At 39.2% G+C, this 25,173-nt stretch overlaps 1 protein-coding gene across 1 annotated transcript in view; it reads left to right on the top strand.

Moving 5' to 3' along the window:
- pdzrn3b (PDZ domain containing RING finger 3b) overlaps window positions 1-25,173 on the top strand; it is an 83,351-nt gene that overhangs the window by 7,075 nt on the left and 51,103 nt on the right. Inside the window, exon 3 of the mRNA XM_088424312.1 lies at window positions 2,017-2,124. Within this exon, the coding sequence (XP_088280438.1) occupies window positions 2,017-2,124 (108 nt within the window). The remainder of the gene's footprint in view (window positions 1-2,016; window positions 2,125-25,173) is intronic.

The following is a 25,173-nucleotide window of genomic DNA, read 5'->3' as shown; positions in this document are numbered from 1 at the left end:
GTGACGCCATTCCTTGCAGCCACGTAGATTCTGACATTGAAACTTTTATGGCAGGAAAATATAAAGCAGAAAAGTCTCAGTTTTGCCATTGCCAACGTCATGAAAAACCCATGAAAGAGCTGGCCTAATACTCGGCCTTTGCTAGCAACCTCAAAAACCGTCAGTCTGTTGAAGAGGCTATTCATTAAAAAAGTGAGCCCTAATGTCCATTTAGCTTTTGACATGCGTTTTTCATGTGGCTGTCATTTGGGAATGGCTGCAGCTGCCAGATTTTGTGGTCTCCGCTAGACCTTGTTGGTCTGGGAATGTCAAGGGTTATTCGTAAGGCCAAGAGCTTGTAGAACCATTTGCCCTCATGCCGTGTCAACACTGCTACTTATGCTGCGCTCGAAAAAGGAAAGAAACCATTACGATTAGAAATGATTAGCTCAGATTTGGCAGACATTGATTTCAATTAAAATGTACTTGTACCGCGGTCATGTAACACCCAATACCAAGATCTCATTGCCCACACAGATCATGCATCTATCATAGCGAAAATCATTAACGATTGGAGCTTTGATCCGGAAAAGATAACGTTCCTACTGAGTTTTCTCATGCCCTGCTTGTGCAGATAAACACGCCACAGCATGAAGAACTTAATTGCGTGGCTAATTGAAGGGTTTCATTCTAAGAACACTTCCGTTCTTATAATTTGTAAGTCGTAACTTTCGTTCATTCATTATATTTTTAACAAGTTAGCTAACTACTAATTTGTAACTCGCAGCTTCACAAAATGAGTGTTTGAAGTCGCTCCATTTTAATGCCTGCACAGTAGGAGTTTAATTGCATGTTCCTAACACTCATAACTTTTTTTTAAACCGGGTCTACCAGTGATAGATTTTGCATTTTATTGACGGCCTCGGGTGCTCGTTTATTTTCTGTAAATCATCAAGAAGAAGTCAAGCTAACCACAGCAACAAGTGTTCATGCTATGCATGACATTAACCCACGGCTAACGCGATTTGAAGGTCAACTTCAAAATAAATCCAACCTTCCTGAAGAACCTACGGACATCAATACCTTATTTTGAAGTCGATAACCGCAGCGTGTTGTGGCGTAACAGCTGACTCGACACGTCACTGACGTCAACAAACTAACACCTTGAAATCAAGTTGAATTACGAATAATGCTTACCCTAATCTTAAAAAAAGACTGACATTGTATTATACAGTGCCCGTTGCCAGAAAAGAGCAACGCAACTGTTAGCGGCTAACAACAGTCAACAACACCAAATGGGAGTAGAGTTTGCAGCTAGCAGCACCCAAATATCCCATAGTACCTGGGGAAAGTAATCTGATTACCTTTCAAAGGCAGTTTAATAGACGTGAATGTATCGCAGTTGCCGTTCCTACTGATCACTTTTTAACAAACAAGGCTACTTTGGTTTTAATGTCACTGCGTTTCATAAATCATATATGTGATGTGCTTTGACAAAATCAGGCTTATGTCATTGAAAATGAAAACAATGATATTGATATATTTTAAATCTTAAAATTAATTCCTTTCAAAAATATATATAATACACGGGAGTAGCTCAGAAATGGACAAAGTTACACCAGTTGGAATGACAAGTTCAAATCCCGACAATTCCGAAAAATGTATTCATCTTTTAGTGGTGCGCATCATCAACTCAACCCTTATTTTCACACAATGGTTACGATTTGAACGTTTTGACTGTGGGGAAATGAAAGATGAGAATTTAAGGAGGTAGTTTTTGTAGAAACCCCAAAAAGGATATTTGTTGAAAATTCGTATTCTGGGCAATTACTCAAAAGTAATCTCTACGACTTTATTTTGTGAAATCACATCACATATACGAAATTTCACAAATCTATCTAGAGAATAAAATAGTACGCTGCGATGCACAGTTTAAATTCAAGTTTAAAAAAAAAAATATGTAAAACTTAAAAAAAATAAACTTATTATTCATTGGAAATTAAGTATGTATGATAATATATGCAATTTTCTTCATAGGATGATAACGAGAGCACTTCAAATGAGGGGATCTTTGTGTCCAAAATCATTGAGGGTGGACCAGCCGACAAGGAAGACGGCCTTCAAATCCACGACCGCATTATTGAGGTATGTGACTTGGTCCTCTCATGCAAAATGGAAAACTTTCAAATGATATTGCAGATGGGAAGCTGGATGATGTATCATGCCTATCAACGCTCACTGAATATTTATGTCTCAGTGACCGCACAAATCACCTCCGGTTGACAGCTTGACACCTCAAATCAGCATTTCGGGATTTTAACCGTTGCCAGGAATATGAATCCAGTGTCCAAGGGCAAAACATTGTAACATTAAGGACTCGAGACATGAAGTAGGACATTATTGTAGAAGAGAATAACCCAAAGTATGGATTGTGATGTCCTACTATTTACTCAGTTATTTGAGTAATACAGTGGGCCCTCATGTTACAACATTAATCCGTTCCGCGGTTGGGGTCGTAAGATGAATTCGTCGTATGACGGGCAATCCAAACCTATGTTAAATAGCTAATGCAGTTGTTTTGGTTGCATAACCGGGAAAATGTCATAAAGAAGGGATGAAAAAAACTCAGTATTCCACATCGCAACATGAAAATAACATAAATCAGGGACGTTGTAACATGGGGGTCCACTGTATTATTTTTAAATAATCGTGCGCTTGAGTATGATGTGTAGTTACCCTACCAGAGGTGAGCAGTCTTTCATCGCCGCCGGATGTTGGTTTTGCTGATAGACCAATGGATGATGGGAAAGCTTAAAAAAAAGAACAGAATAAGGCAGAAGACAAACTGTCTTACAGCGTCAACACAACCAGCAATACTGGGAATGTTATAGTTTGTGCTGCCTTTCTGAGTCATGCTTTTATGAATCAAAATGTATACTGTACTCAATATTAGTGGCATTATTTTACAGAGCTAAAGGATTGTTTAGATTTAAGTGTGAAGAGTTTTTCTGTGTTATTTTGCTTTTTAAATATGATATATATATACATATATATATATATATATATATATATATATATATATATATATATATATATATATATATATATATATATATATATATATAAAATCTTGCTGATAGTTGAGGAAAGTAGTATGGGATGTCTTTCTGAGGGCCAAGAGGTGATGTCATTCCAGTAACCAATGAGCATGTTGTCAATTCACATGCTCACTCTGATTGGGTCTTAGTCAAGAAGGGTCTTAGTCAAGAAATGCAAGGGAGAAGTTTTGGAATTTCCTAATAAAAGACATTTTTGCTGCACTTATGTTTCTCAAAAAAGAACAGCGCGGGATCCTTCTCACTTCCTATCAAAATCTTGTGTGAAAAGGCACGCCAACCCTAAGGTCAACTCGTGGGACGCGTTCAAAAACTCAACTTCACAAAGATTGCTTTCATGCACAATGGCGGCGCTGAACAAAGAGGTTTCCGTGGATTACAAGTGTGGATTACAGCAAGCCGCAAAATGACAAATATGGTTTGTCGCAGACTGTATTGTCAAACCTCAATGAAGTCGCCCCAAGCTTTTTGACCAGTGCACTTCTAACAAAGATGTTTGTGGGAAACATTAAGAAGAACATATTCCCTCTCTGTAATTCTTGTGCTTGGAAACCGTATAGAGGTTACAGGGCTCAAATGATGGTAAAGAGAATGTTTTAAAGGACATTCTGTCGTAACGATGTCTATCCTAAATTAAATTGTCAGCTGTACAATTGAATTGAAGTTTGCAACAGTGCAGTACAATTGACATATTGTATATGTCACATAAAACAGGTTTGCTTGTTTTTCGGACTCTGGCAATTAATTCCTTATGAAATATGAGTTTTTTTTTTTATTTTTTATTTATTTATTTTTTTGGTAGCAACAATTCTAACCAGGTCATAAACCGTCTCCTTGACTGAAGCCATGCCTCTCATCATGTGTTTGCCGTACCGCCTTCATGATGCTGTTCGAATTGAAACCAAAAATAAAAAACGTAAACGTGGGAGTCTATTTACCCTTGCACAGGATGGGAGTGGTTTATAGGCGGTACGAGCGCTTGTAATCATCATGTTGCCTCTTGTAAGCCATTTTATTTGCTAGGTTGGGGCCGGTATTTCGAGCACATAACAAGCAAGGAATTCTTAGAAATAAATCAACGAAGGAGATAATCACATTGGTGGTTTTTAGGATACGAAATAAACAGAATAACATGATGAAAAGGTCCAAAATAAAATAGATTTTAATTATATGGGCCCTTCAAAGTTTTGATTTATCTTTGGGGCTATGTAAAGAGAAGTAACAAATTCTTTCCGAAGAGGAAAATCTATAAAACATGAAGATAAAGGACCTTGAGCCCGAAGATGTGGCAAAGAGCCAAACGAAGTGTTAATTCTTTGGGAGGCTAACGACGACGTCGTTGACTTCTGTCTTCGAACACGGCAGCTCATTTACATGATCCATTTGGCACAGTTTTTACGCCTGATGACATCCTCCCCGAGGGAGCGCCATTTGTCCAGCGATGCCAGGTTGAATCCAAATGTTCAAGTCGAAACACTTCGGAGTTGTTCTTTCACATCATCGCTTTTGATTCCTTCGGTAACCTGATCGTAGTGGCGGCTCAAATTTCCAGGACTCCCTCTTTGTTGGCTGGCTTGAGCTTGACTTCCTAAGTCATGTACTTTTAAATGTCACGTCCAACACATCTGTCATCATGACAGGAAGCAATTGTGTTGGGTGCGTGTTTGACGTCGGGTTAACTCTGCTTTTCTATGTTAGCTTTATTGAAGAAATTGAATCCATATTGCCCAAAGCATCTGCATGTTCGTGTTGAAACCCACTCTTTGTGGCCCTGTCCTATTTTGTATATTGTGCAGGATGCATTTTTTTAGAACGGTATAGGCTTTCCTTTCTGTTTTCTTTTCTCGGTAATAAATTGAACCTACGTGTCTAAAATATAAAAGACCGCGAACAATAATTGTAGCGGCTACTTACAAGGCACAAAGCAACTCTTCCTTTGGCAATGAGTGTCAAGTAAAACAACAAGAAAACAGCCGCGAGCACGTACACCCGACGAGGCAGAAACTATGTTAGAAGTGTTAATTCCAGTAAGTCTATATAGATGTCACATGTACATGATGAGCCACGGCTCGTACTTGGACAACAGGCCCTTAGCGAGGGGGTGCGAGAGCAGATGGCTTTCCTCGAACTGAGCTGGTATGAATCAGCACATGAATGCAGCCTTGTTCAGTCAGAAAAGCTTGAGCTGAGTTTGTATTTTCACAAGCTGAAAACAGGTGAAGTGTTTGCAGACATTTTTTTTTTCCTTCCGTTGTAACTTTTGCCAAGATTTAGTTGACACATTTCCCTTAATGATTTAAAAAAAAAAATGGTATCAGACTCATGTTTTACACTGAAATCAACAAATCTGCTTTTAAAGGCTAATTACAAATTTAACTATCTGGTTTTGCGAGGTGTGGTCAGTAAAATACACAAAGAGAATTTGCAGCCGGCCAATCTACTCCATTATGGGAAAACTGCCTAACATTGTGAGAAACATTGTTTTTCAATTGATATTTCAATACATAATATTTGGTAATCAAATTATTTGTTGGTTTACTTATCTCATTTACTTAAAAAAGTATGGCAATACATTTTTTATGAAGCATGTTGTTTTTTATTTGTCTTGATATTTGCTGGTGACATATTTTCAATTTTTACAAAATGGGATCGGCGTGAGTTAAGCGAGCTTCCGATAGCCGCCAGGACCAATCAAAATTTTGGATAATGGTGAGTTCATTGACTAGACTATGTGTAAAATTATTTTAAAATAGGCCTGTCCGTTGATATTGTGCTCAATGGTTCGTAAAATACGGTACATAAATCTTGTATTGATATTGTCGGTTGCGGTGAGATTCCCATCTCTTGTGAATGAATGAGTTTTTGTTTTTAGTCATGCAGTTAGCCTTGCAGTGTCGACGGTGGGTGGCGCAGACCACATAAACTCACTTATTATATAGACAAAACTGAAATTGGATACAAGGGATCCAATAGAAAGCAATATATTCAATTCCAATGTAGTGTGCAGATGTGTCATTAAAAGGACTTTTGTTTTCTGCAAATATAATCTTGAGCAACATGCAACGTCGTGTGTGTGCCGAAGCTGTTCATGACGAACGGGAAGACATCTATCAAAGCATTTGAAACAGTGTGAAAATAGGAAGAGAACGGTGACGCCGGGATAGGCGTTGTAAAATGTCACCTTGTAAATCCTCAACAAACATTCTTGGGCCGCAAAGGGCAAACAGCAACAACTACTTGAAAATAAACTGACAGAGTGAAATGCCAATTCGAATATGGCAGCTAGGACTTTATGTGTATGTCTTTTCGAGGCGAAGGAGGGGACTAGCCAGCAGGAATGTGTTCCAGCTAAGACAATATTTATATAAATGTATACACTTCTGAACTGCTGAGTGCAGAATGGCAGGGCAAAATTCCACAAAAGAACCTTTTCATTCAGCCTCGACAAGGCCGAGAGGCAAATCGTTGAAAAGCACTGTCCCAAAGTTGTGACTGACATTTTCGGACCTAAAGCTTTTAGACGTTTAATACCGTGATTCTCCAAAAGATGCACCCTTAATTTTAAGGTCCAATTCTGGTGTTTTCTGTTGCTTTGTATAGAATGCACCAACAATGTTGTGACCATTTAAAAACTAGAGCAAAATAGAATCAATCTCATCTTTGTAAATGCTTCACGTTGTCTTGTGTTCATATCCGTAAATTATATATATGTTGTGGGTTAAGTAAAGTGTGGTTTGAATTTCCCACATTGTGAGCGGTCAGTGAATGCTGCGCTTGAAACCGTTGTTTTTCCTTTTCCTTGCAGCTCAAATTGATTTTGCCATAAATACCTGACGTTGCGCACCACCAGGTTTATGATTGTGTGTATGTGCCAAAAGACCAAATTTAATAAACCAATCAAATGAAAGATATTTCCGTGTTCTCTAACCGAAGCACTCTTCTCCAGCTGGTTCAAATAGGTATGGAGCTATCAGAACCTTTACATGATCCTCTCCTTTTCAGTAATATTACTGCGTGTGAACAAGGATGAACTCGGACATTGGTTTAGTTGGCTTGATTCTTTTGTTGAAAATAATGTTGTAAGAACCTCCAGAAATACGAGCTGCTGTTAGCTGCAACAGGCACTGGATGCTAACAGCCAACTGATTTACGCCGTCCGGTTACGAGAATTATTAGAAATAAGGATCCAGTGGATATATATATATATATATATATATATATATATATATATATATATATATATATATATATATATATATATATATATATATATATAAATTGCGTCAAAACTATGCTTATGTGGCTAACTGATCAAGCTTCCTCAATTGATGTCAAAAAGCATTGTGATTGTTTTGATGTGCCTTCCGTCATCAATGCTACAACACAGCAACTTTGAAAATAAATGATTCCTCTACAATAGACTCAAATTTTAACAGAACACAGCTGCACTTTCTTACTTGTCACTTGTGTTCTGAGTTCCGCTGTTACCCACAGTGAGCCACTAAACACCCAACCCTCCCTGCAGTTCCTTAAGTATCAAGTCACCATACAGGAGACAGCTTTTAAAGCCAGCCAGCCAGCACTTAGCACTTACTGACAGAAATGTAAATTGAGCTTTGTCTCAGACATGTATGGCGTGCCACTACGGCTTTATTTGTCATTTGTTTTAGTTGTGTAAGGGTTAAGTTATGGTGACTTAGTGGAGTTATTAAAAACTGAATGCCACATGTGAGCAGTCGTTTTTTTTCCCTCGCACATTCCAGATATTTTTTTTTCTAGACTGTAAGGACAAATTATTTAATTCCTTTACAATTGACTTCTCATGTTTTTTTTGTATCTGCCAAAATACGGGAGTTAGAAGATTACCTCAATGTATTTTGACATCTCACTAAGGCATTTTTGACAGTTCTAGACCTAACCAACCCTAACCCTAACCCTAATCCTAACTCCTAACCCTAAACTTTTTCGTCCAAGCCTCACTTCTGTATCGGGATTCATGAAACTATGAGGTACCATTGTGGAGTAAATGTTTTTGACATGTTTGCAAGTACGTTCACACGTACTCATAAATACATTTGAATGTTTTTGAAAGTACATTGGAGCATATTGAGCAGTCAAAAATGTTTACTCAACATTGGCAGCTCCACGCTTCCGTAGGGATTATGTTTGGCTGTTTATTTGATTTATTCCCTTATTACCTGGTAGGAGGACCGATTATATGACAGCAATGAATAAGAAGCACACCACGGTTGAGCATAGAACAAAAAGCTCACACTGTTGTTTTGCGTTGATAATTCCCGTCGGTGTAACGAGGCCACAAAATAAATGCCAGTTCAGGTGCAGACTTTTGCAGTTGCGTTTTAACCATTTCGCATTCCTTCGGCATAAAAACGTGACATAATTCCATGCAGCACATGGCATCCTCAGCAGGACGTTCCTCCATTATTTCGGACCTGTGGGGCTAAGCGGAACAGACAAGCAAGTTATTTCCCTAAGGAGGATCACATGTTGTTTGGTATTCGGAGGCAAGAGGCACTTCTTTGTTGAAGTCTTTATTGGATTTAAGGTTCTTTGCACACTAAATGTATGTGTTTACGCTCCTGTTGGACAACCTGGATGTGGCCTTGCTCCTCTATGAACCCAGACAGGATAAATCTATCCCAGACTAAGCAATCCAAGGCCTTGGATTCTAGGTACGGGCCAATTACAGATTCTGACGTATGGTATGGTATGACATGGTGTCCAAAGTATTAAAATTACAGCCTTTTTTTTTTTGTGTGTAGCTCAATCTATTTAATTTTTAAACAAAATATTTAATATTTGGTGCATTAGAAAACATGTACCATGTTTAGTACAAATGAATAAATAAACATAAATAAATAAATACATTAACATTCTTCTTTATTTGAATTGTTTTTTGGAAGTTCTAGTGCCCCCCAAGACACCTCCTTATCATTCATGCATGCCACAAAGGTTATAAAAATAAGTCATTGCTATTTGCAGCTTTTTTCAGAGGCAGCTTGAGTCAACTCTGCAAGCACTAGTGATACCGTGTCGCCAAACTACGTTGCGCTTCCATGAATGGCCTCTTTGGGGTACACCTGACTTTGTTTTCAGAATAATGTTGGTTGTTATCACCTAAACCCTTAACATTATACAGAAAGCATGTTTGTTTGACTAGCATCTATATATATATATATATATATATATATATATATATATATATATATATATATATATATATATATATATATATATACTGCATATATGTTTTGAGAGCCATCTTATGAGGTCGGAAAAAAAAGCATGGCGGTCTTGCTAAGTGTTATAACTTGATCTCGGTTGGTTAAGCTTCATCCAATCAGTTCCCAGAAGTGGATAAGATCCTCAAAATTCAGCATATTCATTGGTTTAGACACTTAAAGGTGCCATTAGGTCTCGAAGAGATGAATTAAGACAAAGACCCAACCCCCCCTTATCCCATGCATGCCAAGAAGGTTTAAAAAAAAGGCTGTGGTTGCCATCTAATTATTCTTAGAGACTGCTTGTTGTGTGCCACTTTGCTTAAGTATAAACAAAACGCTCATTACTGGTTATAAACAATATAAGCATTTATTGAAACGTTGACATTTTTTAACATCGTCAACCTCGTTATCCGCTCATGTCTAGTCGGTAACATCACATTCAAGGCTCCCATGATCCAGATGAGGCAGGAACAGGACATTCGATCAAATCTACATTTAAAGAGCGGCAACTCGGCTCCTGGTGTTATTGGCTCTACGCAGAGCTGGTTTTAGAGTGAGGACAAGCACATCTTTGTTTTTGGAGCTCCTTATGCGGGTGAGGGGCGATTTATAAGATGTGTAGTCGTTTCAGTCTGGAGATGGTGTGAGGTGAGTTTTTGCCTCACTCTAGCCAGAAGGAACTTTTTGTCTTTTTGGCACCACACACACAATATCGTATATTACGCTCACTTTTAACCGATCGGGTCCTCAAAAGCAAGCCGGCGCTTGATTTCTGAGGAGACATCCTGTCTGGCTCATACTTTAAGTGTGTTTGCTCGGCTGCGACACCACCTTGGCCGGCTTCTATTTCTTAGACGGTCGAGGGTGAAAAATTTATGACACCTAAAAGCCTTAAAGGTAGCAGAATAAGACAAGTGTAATTAAAGCTAATTTTCTTGCCTGTCAGCCACTGGCCTTGCAAATGGATTGGCAACAATCGGCTCAGGTTGCTCAGCCAGCTGCATCTCATGTCAGCCAGCCCCTGACCCCCCAGCACAGACTGCCTACGGACTTCTAATTAACTACCCTCAATTAAACCCTAATAGGCTGATTAACAGAGCCGCTCTAATGGCTGTTTCCTTACCTCCCGGTGCTCTTCTCAAAGCACCGCTGGCTCCTTCTACCTTCCCTATCTCTTGTTCTATCTGGGCCAAGATGGCTTTAGCAGGGAGTGGGTACAAGCGTATTCCCATCCTGTTGAATTCTTGTGGTTTCAAAGGCATTTTACGATGCAGATCAGTTGAACTTCAAGAAAAAAGAACGTACCGAGCACATTCTCAAATTTGAAGTACAATAAATCACAGTTCACTCAATACAATCTGGGGCATAATTTAGAAAACCAAGAGTGCATTAAGTTACTCATAAAATGAGTCCAATTCTCATCCTGCTTATTATGATTGATTACATCCAACCCAACAAACGATAGCTCTTATAAGTCATTACCGTATTTTCTGAGCATAAAGTGAACCGGTTTACAATGATCATTGAAATGTGCACCGGTTCATAGGGTGCATTACTACATACTTTTTTGAGATGATTAGAAAAAAATGTGCTTAATAGCCTGTAAGATATGGTATGAATTTGGTTTGATAAACTGACTTACTACAGCAAGTTAGCATTGTTTTACCTTTTACTTGTTACTGTCAATTAAGTCAATTTACTGCATTCCAAAAGAATTTAAATAATTTTTATATCAGCGACATTTAAAACAACAACACTGCTACTATTTATTGTGATCGCTTCCGAGGAACTATATCGTCTGGAATTTGTTCATCGTAACATGACTTGTTCTTCATCATATTGGTATGTTATTTATATGCATTATTATACTTGGAACAAATTCATGCTAAGCATAGAAAATGAATGGAGACTGGCAGTGTATGCCTTGTACACTGGACTGACTATCCATTAGATGAAGAAGCAGGCTGCCAATTCTCAGAGGTGATGTTAAGAATAAATCAAAAGAGTCAATTCCTGATTGGAGGCCAAAAATGCGTATTTCCCATCAAAATTGACTTAACTCGTGCCAACATCTTGACAGTACAGAACAGATAGGCGTATACCCTCAGTTTAATTACATTAAAATTGAGAATGTTTTCGTTGAAAAGTTGGGCTTCGACCACCTGCTGTTTTTGAGTGTAATTATATATATATATATATATATATATATATATATATATATATATATATATAACGGTTTGATTACCTCATACGTGTTCTGCTGGGGCAATGGCCAACACTGCCAATAACAGATGCCGGGTTTCATTTTGCAGGGCTCCACTAGGACTTCACAGATGTAAAGAATCACTGAACATAATTGCTCCTCCTGTACAAGACAGATGTTCAGCAATATCTGTGCTAATTGGACTACATCAGCTCCTTTTTCACTGATAAATGTTATAGCGGCCTGTTTGAAGCCGCCGCCACTCAAATTCTTCCAAGACTCACTCGAGGAGGTGGCGAGGTCACTTCCATTTAGCCGCCGACGAGCGGAACTGCTGTCCGCTGCGCATTCTTTTCTAATGCAAATGTGTGCAAATAGAAGGAGAACGCAGTCTGTCAGCGTGGCGCTACGCCTCCGCCTTCCCGCTTTGCAATGGCCTTTTTCTAGTTCCCTTGAGAGAGATGTTCTTTTTTAAGTTTTGCCTCATTCAAGACTTCCGCTTTCCTTTTTGACTAACAGCCCGGAGCTAGCGAGTGCCTCATGTCGTATTTTTTTCCCTCTTCCTCTCCTTGTAGGAAAAGTACTGCTACAGTGTTCTCTTTCCCAATGCCCCCGCCCAAATACACAGGCAGTCCTACTGCATTCTACTTCCGCAGTGAAATATACACATATACCATAAGTATTCTCTAGTAAGGAATCATATTTGTGTTGTCCGAGCTTTCCTTATAACAAAATTTCCTTACGTGGGAAATAACAGTACCTGCGTGAATGTGCAAGTACGTCAACAAAATTGCAAAAATATATTGTCTGAAACCTTTTTATAAAACAAAAACTTCAGTGCAGTATTCAAAACAAGTATAATATGCCATTCATATATGATGGTGTGTGAACACAGTACTGGAACATTTAAAAACATGGTCCAAATACTGTGCAGTTTATAAAATAACGAGTAATTGTCCCGTTGATCATCGCTGATGTCCGGTGATTCTTGTGCATACAGAAGGATTTTCGACGCTATCCCCATCGCTTCCTTTCTGAACGATGGCTTTTGATTGGGAGTTGAACTGGACACGTCATCTTCTTCATCTGTTCTTTTTCTTATGGACGCCATGATCTACAGGATGTAAATGAATAACAAATATATTGTAATTACAGCCAAACTCATAATAATAAAGAGAGAGTCCCTTACATGTCGTCGTTTTGGATCCAATGACGGAAGATTGAAAAAGGAGGAGTGGACACTGTTATTCTCTAGTATTGAGAGTGTTTGCGATACTGCAGGCTTCTGGAAGTACGGCAGGTACTGGAAGTTTCATTGCAAGGGTTCGAGCATGAATGAGGTTAGGGTTGGGTTAGGGTTCACAGAGGTCCGTAGGTGGGAATACTTACTTTAAAATACATTTGGCATATCTGCGATTTAATTTCTTATTAAATTTTCATTTTTGTACATGATATTTTTCAACCACAAAGTTGGCAGAGGCCGCACATGTTATCGTGCAGCTGCTTCTCCCCCATCATCCGTGGTTCTGCTTTATAACGGTTCCTCGTGCTCCAAAAAACACATTTTGCCACTTAGGAACTTTTTACAGTAAAACGTCGTGACTAATATATGAAACTTTGCTGTTTACTCGGCCGATTTGCTGCAAAATCTCACCTCCTCAGCACTGGAAACAAAACTAAAAGATATGGTAAAGGTCGGCGTGTATTTTACTCGTGCATGGGCGGTATGGGGGCGGTTTACGCGGGGCCCCAAATGCTTCTGTCGTCATGAGTTTTCTTCAAGTCATTTACATCTTCTCGGGCGGTGCTGGTGTGATAGTGCAGAATGAGGAAGGAATGCTTAGACATGCAAGAAGAAAAACTTTGGAGGTGTTTGGGGTGAGAAATCAACATTATAACCGGGTTACACTGACTAGGTTTACATGCGGTTAATTTTCCCTTTGGAATTAAATGTTTACATGCATGAGTGGATGGACACTACACTTACATGCAGTCCATAATCCTTTCAAAAGCCTTATACTGACAATATTAGGGTTTGAAAGGCCATGTTAACACAAGTAAGAACCTAGTATGCCCATATTAGGTTTTTTACAAACTTGATTAAGACCCCTGGGTTACCCTTTTTCGAACCCGAATATGTGTTATTGTTTATGTATTCGGGTTATGGACTTTGAAAAAACATGAACCTGGGATTTGTGCACTCTATGAACAATGAATCTGTGTCTTTTTTTGTATCACCACTTATATGTGCAGCAACGTTGCAGTTTACGCGCCGTACCAAGGGAAAATCGTTCACCGTAGCTATTGAAGGCTAGGGAAGACTCTGGCATTACGTTGCCGACTGATTCGAACTTGAATACATTGATTTCTTCGTGGGGTAAACAAACAGCACAAAACAGCATGGTCACACTTTTGGAACGAAGAGGAAAGCGATTACTTTTTTACTGTGGCACATGAATAGAAGGGGTTTTATTGACTGTAGAAAGTATGAAGTGAAAATAACGTCTATTTGCGTCATGACGTTATCTGTATATTGCGGTTTCGATCTGGGTAACACAATTACCACACCTCTGTTGCTAACACTTGTAAACTGAGTTATATTGTAAGTGTTTTATAATCTGAAATATTGACTGCAGGGAAATGTAGTCAGAGTTAGTCTCGTATACATAGTAATGGCATGTAATGGATCAATTGGAATATTTGATTTAAACCATGATGTATGGCTGATAGAGATAGATGCCATTTTCAATTATTTTTTTATAATCAATACAACACGTTATACATCTTACATACACAAGTAGACTTACAAACACAGATATATGATGTCTACATGTAGTATACTATGTGATTTTTGCCGTAGAGACAGATAAGCACGTGAAAGCGGCTTGAATAAATCAGTGTATTCATCTTAGGCTCATTTAGCCACCGGCAACATGAAATATCTGCTGGTGGCTTCACGTCTTTTTATGGCAAGTAAGCATTGTCCTGTGTACAAGTACTTCCTGTACACAAATGACCAAAATTAAGTATGTGCAGAACACAAAGCAATGTTCCTTCCAAAGGAATTTATTCAAGTGTGTTTATATGACAAAAAGGTGTAAGCATGTGTCTACTTCAGGCTTTCAAAACGGAATAATTCAGGTTTTTGACTGCATATATACTTAGTCACTGCTGTGTGACCAGTCAGCAAAATTCGGGGAAAAAAAGCTTTCATTCATTGTCGTGGAAACATAACCTTTATTGTGTTCTTGCATTAGTGCTTCTTGTCTCCGAGGCAGAAAAGTTTGAGCCCGCTAATTGCTTTGGATTCTGTTATACGATCATGCTTTAGCAGCGCGAATAACTGTCAGGTTCAGGAGACGCTCAGGACCACCAACTGAGCATGCAGAGACCTGTGCCAAGATCATCGCCCAGGTGTCAAGAAGAATATCTTCATTGCCCGCTCACGGACAGAATACCGTATGTAGCGTTAAGTAGTACAAATACACGGCCCGACAAGCTGAGGCGGCCATTTGTCTCCATCTTGGAGTAAGATCCAAGCGAAGATTTCCCCATTTTCCCTCCGTATTGCAAAGGCCAAACGGTTGATTGATATGCGCAGGTGGTAAAGTATCCTTCTGAGGAGGAGTTCCCAGCTCAGTTGAAACAGAATCTTTTTCTCTTATTGCCGTCTTGTGAAAACAGTAGCCTCCGAGCACAAAGCGAAAGCAGGCCATGAAAAGAAGAAAAAGTGTAATATAACATCTAATGTCTCCAACGTCATGCCTATCCTGTCTGGACAATGGGCTTTTTAGTGCTGCATCATCCACCCAGCTGCCTTGGGCAGACTTTTAAACTCCAGAAAATTAAACCTTTTGTCACTGTAGTTTTCACACACCCTGCTCTGTGTCAGCCGGGCGATGGAAAATTATCAAGGGAAGCAGCAAGACGGCCTTTATTTCGCTATTATTCCCAGTGCTAAGTCATTCTTTTTTCACGTTACCTTCTTACTTCGCTCACATTCATCATGTCGTACGGGAGATTTAAGACAGATAACTGTTTTCTTTTTGATTACTTATTGTGTGGAATCATCTAGCCTTATCCGACCAGGACATACTTTTCGGAGATAAGTACGTTCATACAAAACACGGAAAATATGAGAGCGTGCGAGCTCAGGAATCCAGCCAAAGAAGTACTGATGTAGATAAAGCCACAAGCCTAGCCTTAATATTCCGTTGGAAATTTGACACCGCTATTGAATTTCTACGACAGAAGCTGCGATTTATTTTCTCGTGGCATGAGTGAAAATATGAATTTAATTAAGTACACTCTGTGGAAAGGGAGTCTGTGCAACAACAAGGCTGTGTTTCTTTGCTCTTCAACGCTGCTGCTATATCAGGCCAACAGCTGCTACCTCTCAGCAAAGGCATGCTGACTTCCACACACACTTCATCCAACACATGGCTCTTTATTTTAGGGATTACGACTTGGAAAATAGAGAAATACATTGCGATTATGCTAAGAAAAACTAGAATAGTTTTGTTGTGGTTTTGTCCTGGTTTTGCTGCTGACCGAAGATTTGGGGGTTGGAATCTCGGCTTTTCTTTTGTTGGGTTTTTGCTAGTGACATCAGTAAGGCCGGTACATAAACACAACAAAGACATTATGGTCTCTAATGGATTTTTTTTTTTTTTTGACAAAGTATTTTATTGCTATAATCTCTCTGTGCAAATGACACAAAACCAGACAACATGTATTACCACATTGTGTTTATCAGCGACAGTATTATGCTATTTTAAAACATACATTGGCCAATAATAAGTCAATTTACAACTGTGTTGACTTCAGGGAACCATTGGAATTTTTCAGTTAACTTTTTTTTTTTAATCTTTATTGACAGTTTAAAATTCCACAGGGCCGTTTACTTGTTTATTTAATTTTAAAAGAAATTCCGTGAGAGCTAATGGAACTTAAAGTTGTAAATGTAATATGCAATACATTACATATACAAAACAATTGTTATCAGTACAGGCCCTGGAAAAACAAATTGGTTTAGCTCTCATCATTTGTTGCAGTTTTTAGTGCTTAAGAGCACTTCTTTACATGTTTTTTTTTTCTTCTTGACTGAAGCAAACAACAAGATAAAATAAAAAAGGCCTTCATATGATTAAACTGATTGTGGCTTGGTTCTGTACTCGTACCACGACTGCTCCTCCGTCAACAACCTCCTTAGGGGATAAAACTGGCTAGTACAAACTCAAACATCTGTCATTGCATCTTACGACTTGGTTTCAATTAGGCTTGTCAACGTTTGGTGCCCCGCGTTTTCTTTCTTTTTGTTGGCATGTAATGATATGCCTTAGCACAGCGGCTCACATATTTGTTGGTTACAATAATGTTTTCAACATTTTCACCACATTCGATACTCGCTATGAAAATACCAAACCGTGCCTGGCATTTCGTTGGAGAGGTTAAGCAAAATGAAAGCCTCTCTGTCTCGCCTCCGAGTTCTTTACCTCCAAGAGACTGGCTTGCTTCTGCGCACAAACCGCAAATGGGGCATATAATCCTGACACACTGTCCTACCCTCAGAAATAAAAAGCATTTCACGTCCCACACGCCAAAGCTCCATTTCCAGAAGTCACATCGTTGACACAATAGGAAATGGACTTGGGATCGTTTTCAATTAGCCTAAAAGGAGAACTTGTTCCAGACTAGTAATATTCGTCACATTGCTCATAGCCGTTTGATTATTTTGGTGCGAGGGTCCAAATAAACCCAGCATGGGGCAGGACCTTTCCTAATTCGAACCAAATGTGCTGGACATTGCGACCTTTATGCTAAACCCTTCAGAGCACTGAATCGGACCAACAATAGATATGTTTTTATACACTTCCACCAAATAAGAACCGGCCCTGGTTCATCCGTAGAGAGGTTTATTTATCTATTCTCATCTGTTGAGGATTCAAGAGAGAGTGTCTTAGAGAAATATACAAAAAGTTACTCCAGCTAAACTTCTGGCAGCATCCTCTTCTTCTCCTGCTGTCTATTTGCAGTTTTGTGGGACCGATCCCGCAGTCCATTGTGACTTGGTTCTGGGGTGAAATGTCCCAAGCCGTCTGCCTGTCTGTCTGTTTAGTTATTCATCCATCGGGTATTTTAAGCACCCGTCATCACAAGGGCCGTGGGCTTGCTGGTGTCCGAATGTCTTGGGGCAGTAGGCGGGGTACAACCTTGAGCGGTTGCCAGCCCATTGCAGGGCACACAGAGAATGATGACCTCAGGGCCATTTGGAGTGTCCAATAAACTTACCATGCGTGTTTTGGGGATTGTGGGAGGAAGCCGAAGTAGCCGGAGGAAACCCGCGTGGGCACGGACAGAACGTGCAAACTCCACCGAGGAAGCTCGGGGCGAGCGGGAATCGAACCTCTGAACTGTGAGGCAGGCGTGCTAACCGGTCTGACTGAGAAGCTCGTTTGATAAAAAAGTTTTTAGAGGTTACTTGCTGTATTTTTCACACCCTGTCGGGTCTATAAGGAATTCTTTTAAATTTCCAAATGCGTTAAATATAAGGTCCATCAAGTTATAAGGAGTACAGCTAATTTTTGAGCAAAACTACAGGATTTTTTGTGCGTCTTCCACTCCAGGACCAGTAAACACTTTGTCAATCCACAGCTGACGAGCAAGGAATGACGAGAAGAAAAAAACAAACCAAGCCATGAACAAAAGTAGATCGATCACTGACAGAGGACAGTTTTGATGACAAACGACAGATCAGCAGAAAAATGTGGAAACCGCCCACCTAATGACAAAGTAACAATGGAAGATTTGGTAAACTATAATAACGGACCTATAGACTAATGTTTAGTTTGGTTGGGTCAGGTTGTTGATGGAAGGATGTCCAAGGTATCCATGAATGACAGATCATCAAAAATTTGTTAAATAGAAATCTGTACTTTATTTCTTTAGGAACACTGGATGGTGTAGTGACCAACAAGCGAACCAGTGACCTCCAAATTGTGAGGCGAACGCGCTAACCACTCTTCCACCATGCCGCCCCGTGTCTAGTTATCTACCATACATATGAAGTGAATTTTCCACAGCCAATTCAAATGACATTAAAAGACAAATAAATTCAAAGATAGCGAACATCAGTACGTTACTACTCCACTCATGTATAAACATGGCTGACCTTGACAGAATTTGTGTAAGAAAAGTGATTCATCAAGTGGTGGAAGTCAACACCTTCAAAGCCCAAGGACGACATCAAGTGAACTCCAACTACTTGGTTCTTACTGCTTTCCTACCAATGAACAATTTACACAGGCATGCTCTGAATGTGGTCAATATTTACTGTACGTAGGTGTTTACATTACGGCCATGCCAAGCAGTCTCTTTCATCTATGACCTTTGTTTGACTTGACTCTCACAGAAGTCGACCGTGTAGCGGTTAGGTGGGGGTGGAGTTGCTCACCGCTTCAGACCGGATGCTAGCTTTGCAATTGAACAAGCATTTTGAAGTAAGCTCAGTGAGTGCTTCTGTCTGTCTGCCCAAGACTTTTTGGTTTACCTGACAATTCACTGTGACAGAGCTTAAGGTCCTCTAAGGAATGATGAACAAGAATGTGCTGGAGGAGGTGACATTGAAATAACAAGACATGGAGTCTTTGGAGTGTGCCTTTTTTTTCTTTGGGTATGATGGTGAAGTGTTTCCAAATCAGTGAGTCAATGGAATTGTATTGTATCGCTCACTTTAAATTCTTGCAGCAAGCTCAGATAGAAGTATTTAGGGTAGAAAAAAAAAGAATTCAAATTTGAGCCACTTGACGGTTGTCGCAAATTTGCATTAAAAGTTCTTCTACTCCAAAAATAGTAGCTGTACTCTTCCACTGCAGATTTGTGCATTATCAATCCAGGAATTTGTTGCGAGGGTTACATTTTCTGTTTTACCCACAAACCAAGGCTTAAACTCATGTACATCAGTGGCCCCCGCTCTCGAGCAGCTGTCTAACTGGTAAAATGTTCAACAGTACAGCTCCGCCCCTTGGAGCCAAGAAATATGGTTGCCGCTATAGTGTCTCCGACAAAGTTTCGTTGAGCTTTTATCAGCTTGCTTTAATAAAACCAATATACGATTGGATGCCATTTTTCCTGATGAACTTGCTTCTACTTTAAAGTAAATATACACCCCACAATTATTGTAAATAACTTCAGGCGTCAAGGGGTTAAAGATTTTACGCTGGTTTGTCGAGCCAGTAATAAAAAACCACACAATCAGCATCATTCATGAATGGCCGTCATGGTTATATGTCTTCGTTTGGTTTCAGCCCCTCTCGGCTATGTTTGGCCACCCGTGAATTATGTTGCGCAGCGCAGAGTCTTGGGGGGCAGACTAAAGACTCCAGTGTCGCAGACGAAGGACGCTGTCACAAGCGCGCAGCTTTGCTTTCCCAGGAAGATTGCTGAAATTGCTAGTCGTCGCTCGGAACGTTGAAAGAATGACGCGCTCTCATTTCTCACTGTCTTTCCTCGCTTCATCTTGATCCCACATTTATTCACCCTCGCTTTCCAAGTTCTGATTAATCAAGTATGACTCTCCTAGGAAAAAATGTAGCTTTGCGGTTTTGATGTTTCATTGCTTGTTTCTATGACCAAATATGGAATGTTTGGAGGTAAATATTGAGTCTGGACTTTTGGGAACGTCAGCACTTAGTAGGCTATAGTAATCCTTCGTTCAAGTATAACATGGAGTTTAAAGAACACAATATACTTTATTTGAGGATGAAGTGGGGCATGCGTTTGCGGGTAATGGAGAAACACTACTTGAGTGGATATAATTTACTTCCCTGAAGGGATTAAGGAAATCTAGAATCACCTAGTGGTGGTGTCTGCCAGCTCCTCCCGAGGAACCATCAAGCACAGGCTTTCACAGCTGACTGAGTTGTTTGTCTAGCTCCTATTCAGAATTCAAAAGTCAACACGAAGAGTAAAACGGCCCTCCCCTCATCACGAGAACAGGGCTCGTTCACTTGGAACCGGAGGAGGAACTCACTCCCGTAAACGCATGATTAATTTTGGTCAAATAACCTAGCGCCTTTCAAGGGTATCTTGTCTCTGCGCAGTTCATTTAAAAATGGAATCTGTAAATTGTAAACAAAGTCATTTTCAAAAATGGATGACGTTTCTCGACCAAGCAGTGCTGTATGAACCCTTTGCTGGCATTAAACCGTAAACAAGAAATACGGTTTTATAGCCACCTTCCGTCGTAATCCACAGTATTGATTTAAGTGTCACTTTTTTTTCCCGTAACATTCCATGGTCAACATAAGATGAGCTCATCCAATCGGTTGACAGCAACGTGACATTGTTCACTTCCGCATAGAGCTTATCACTGCAACCTGCTCTTTCATATATATATATATTTATATATATATTACAATTCAACACAAATGAAATAACACACATATAAATAGCTCAAAAATTGACAAAGTTAAAGCAATTGGAATGTTTTTGAGTTGAAATTCCTAGTTTAGAGAAAAACGGGTATAAAGTTTTGTCCCTTTCACCTTTCAATGGTGTGTTTACCGATCCCTTATTATTATAACTTTTGGCTCCTGTGAAATTCAAGACCTTAAGGTGGTTGTTTTTGTCGAATGACAAAATGGACATCTCTGTCAAAAATTTGGGTAACACAACAAAGCGTATCCCCACGAAATAAGCCTGGTTTCCTGACATATATATATATATATATATATATATATATATATATATATATATATATATATATATATATATATATATGCATGCATATGTATGTATGCAGTAAACCCGACTCTTTGAATAAGTTGAAAAGATAACCGTTTTTCAAACTTGCCATTTGAACTTAGAGTTTGTTGATAACATTACTTTATCTCCGTTGAGCCACAGTTTACCCTTTTACCGTAGATATAATAAAAAAGAATAGCAACATAAAATCGGGTTTATTTTCTGGCTGCCAAACGGGCAAATAAACATCCGACCTCTTCTCCAGCAAGTTGTCATTCCTCAGCTCACGCTGACCCCACTGATGACATGGCGCACATGACCCCATGCCAGTAGCATCCAATATGCTTTTTGTGCACGAAACAAGCGTGTCATTCCACACATTCCTGAGTGGAATCTCTGTTCTTTCAGCATGACCTTCAACTTATCTCTCCATCAGAGCTTGTCTGCTGTGGAGAGAACAAAGTGGAGTGGGAAAGTGGTCGCGGCAGAAAATTCCAGTTCTTGAGTCGAATATCACGATGGCACCACGTTTTTATGCAGTAATTTATGTGTATCATGGGAGCTTTGATCTTATTCTGGAGTTCTATATTAAAAGGATTGTGTAAGAGCTGTGTGTACTTTTTTTTCTGGCAAAGCCTTCCATCCTCGTCTGACTAGGCAGCACACATACGCACTACCAGTGATTGGTCTTGATTGCTGGTTAGTGATGAAAAACCCGTGGAGCTGGCCCCATGTTATTTTGTCTCTCAGTGTTTTCTGTTAACGCTTTATACGTGTGGTTTGGATCTGTGTGTGGCCTTGAGTTGCCAACTCTGACGGTTATAAGCTTTTGGACCGGCAATGTCTGCACTGTAAGTAAGTATGGATACTTTTGACTATTAAATCAGATTAAGTAAGTCTGCACGGCCACTCGGGCTGTTAGATAAACGTATGACCGTGCGTATGACATCATAGTGGTATTAAAGATGCGATGGTGATTGATGATGATGATGGGGACTCAATGTAGTGGTTTAGTGGCTCTATAAATGGGGAGTCACATCAGACTACAGAAGAAACTTGGCTACTCTCAATTTAAAGCTTGTGCTTTGGTATTTTTCAACTGTCATCTTGACTCAAGGAAGTAATTACACCTTTTTAGAATCAACGATTTATTCTATATGGGATTTATCCAGAACACAAGCCATATTGCTGTCTCCAAGTAATTTGAAGGCGGTGAGACCAGCTACTGGCTTTAACCCTCCTAATATGTTTGTTTGTAAAAAATGAAAAAAACAGAAATAATTTCCTCGGGTCACCTTGACCCAGAGTGTATTAGGTCACACAAACTTGTCTGAAATGTGTATAATCCAAATCTGATGTTTTGTTTTAATCTGAGATTTATATTCATTTCTCAAGAAAACAATGATGTCTCTGGGTCAATATGACCCGGAGGTGTGTGGATGTATACAAATATGTCAAAAACCCAGTTTTTTTTATTGGTGCCACTCTTAAAGTAACAAAGGCATACTTAATTTATATATGTGCTTTGTTTGTTTATCGATAACAGTAGTAACATCCTGGGTCAATTTGACCCAGGTTCATGTGTAACTATCTAAAAGACCCATAAACCTTTTTTCTGTGTAATCCTGCTAATAAATCTTGTGATTCCCCTTTTTGCTGCTCAGAAACAACATTTTGACCTGGGTTTTGCTTATTTATCCAAAAAGTTGGAAAAATTAAAAACCAAAAATGCATATAAATACCATTCTAATGGTTAGCATGATTATACTTAGGCCAAGCAGATGTAATGAAAAACTAAGTTTAACAAAAGTGTCAGTTTGACCCAGAACATAACAGGGGTGTCAAATTAAAATTTTAGTCAAGTGTAATATATTGAATGTCTTGATTGCTTGCCTTCTGTGTGCCTGTCCAGATAAAATGATAAATATACAGGAAATACAACTTTAAAAACATTTTACTATGATTTATACTTGTCCCGCGGTAGTCAACACATTGATTGATTTCCTAAAAGAGACCAATTGAGTCACACTTTGATGACTTTCCCTGGCAGGCCATAAGTTTCAGAGCTGGCCCAAATAGGTTTGGCGTTGCCATTATTTAGTCACAAACCCCACAATTGGCACATTTCATTGCTAAAGTGTAAACTCTGAAGGGATCATTGGCAGTGTTGCGTCACGTCTGCCCCAGATATTTTGGTATTTAGTTCATTGAGTTCAAAAGGTTCAATGTTTGTTTCAAGGCACTAATGTGAAACGATGGATGGATGGATGGATGGATGGATGGATGGATGGATAGATGGATAGATAGATAGATAGATAGATAGATAGATAGATAGATAGATAGATAGATAGATAGATAGATAGATAGATAGATAGATAGATAGACAGACAGACAGACAGATAGACAGACAGACAGACAGACAGACAGACAGACAGACAGACAGACAGACAGACAGACAGACAGACAGACAGACAGACAGACAGACAGACAGATAGATAGATAGATAGATAGATAGATAGATAGATAGATAGATAGATGGATATCCGAGAATAGGGGGGGTACAAGGGTGAAGAAAGGGGAAAAAAACAAGTCTTCGGCCTTGCCCCAAACAAGGGCATAGCATAAGCCTGGAAAAAAAATCCAGCTGAAAGCAAAATGCTGTGCCTCATTACATTTAAAATTCTGACTTAGTCCAAATACAGGACTCAAATACAGCAATCAAATCTATTGCTTTTGTCATGCTGTAAAAGAACCAGTTCAGGATTTTGTTCTTTTGTTTTTTTTTTGTTTTTTTTTAATCAAAGCAAATTAAATGAAACATGAATCAACTGTTTGCTCAATTGCTGTTATAGTGACCCCATTGTAAAACATCGCATGCCTTTATTTTTTCCAGATTTTATACAGATGCGCATCGTCATTAGTAATGCGTCACTAGGAAAGAGCACAATACACTGAGCATTTCACAAACTAGTTTTGTGGATGTGTTCAAGTATCAGAGTAAATCCTTTGCATGTTACTTCGATAGTCCTAAAGCCTCATAGTTATACGCCACAGGGCTACCTCTCAAAAGTGTGTGCCTGCATACAGCTGAGGTCTCATCAGTCAAATCCTGAACATCATTCAAATTACCAACACATGGTGTCTATTTAGCTGAGGGTGTGGTGCAGAATTGGATGAATAGAAGGTGCTGGCATGCAATCAATATTTATATTTGTGTTTTATTGCTCTAAACTGCTCAGGCTTGTCATTCACTGTTGTGCTGCCAGTGTTATAAATCAGCCTGAAGCGTAATTGATTACCTCAGAAAATTTAGTGGTTTTGAAATCCATTTTGCAAGATCTGCCTCAGTGCAGACCACAATAAACTTTATGCTGAGATGTGCTGTGCTATACTGTTACAAATCATACGGGAGATGTTTTGCTCGTCGTTTCCCTTAATAGTGGTTCTCAACCTTTTTTCAATGCCGTGCCCGATCTGAAGTATTGTTTTCGGCCTGGTACACCCGAAGAAAGCATTTTTGCAATAAAGAAAACAAAATAGTGTTGTACCATCAGTGTCTGGATTATTAAATTGATTTGAAACTAGATTTATAGTGGTATCCTTTTTTTTGGATTGTCACTAATGACAATGTGCATCCCTAGAATGAAATATTTTGCAAAGACGTCATCGTAATATAATTCAGCAATAAGTTTAGCAATTACTTTGCGCTTGATTTTAAAAGATGTGCTGTGCCTGTCACATTAAATTATGTTTAATGACACTTGCAGGAACCGTTTTAAAATCCCACATTTGCCCCAAGTGCCCTCATGTACTCTCATCTGGTCTGTAAGATTTAGAATGTATTTTTAATCATCAAAAGTGATGCGTTTTCACAAAATGAGTTTGT

Source organism: Hippichthys cyanospilos, chromosome 9 (genome assembly GCF_059441005.1).
Source record: "Hippichthys cyanospilos isolate Australia breed blue-spotted pipefish chromosome 9, RoL_Hcya_1.0, whole genome shotgun sequence".
NCBI classification, from domain to species: Eukaryota; Metazoa; Chordata; class Actinopteri; order Syngnathiformes; family Syngnathidae; genus Hippichthys; species Hippichthys cyanospilos.
The sequence above is the reverse complement of the archived record's forward strand: the minus strand, read 5'-3'. Positions and strand labels throughout refer to the sequence as shown.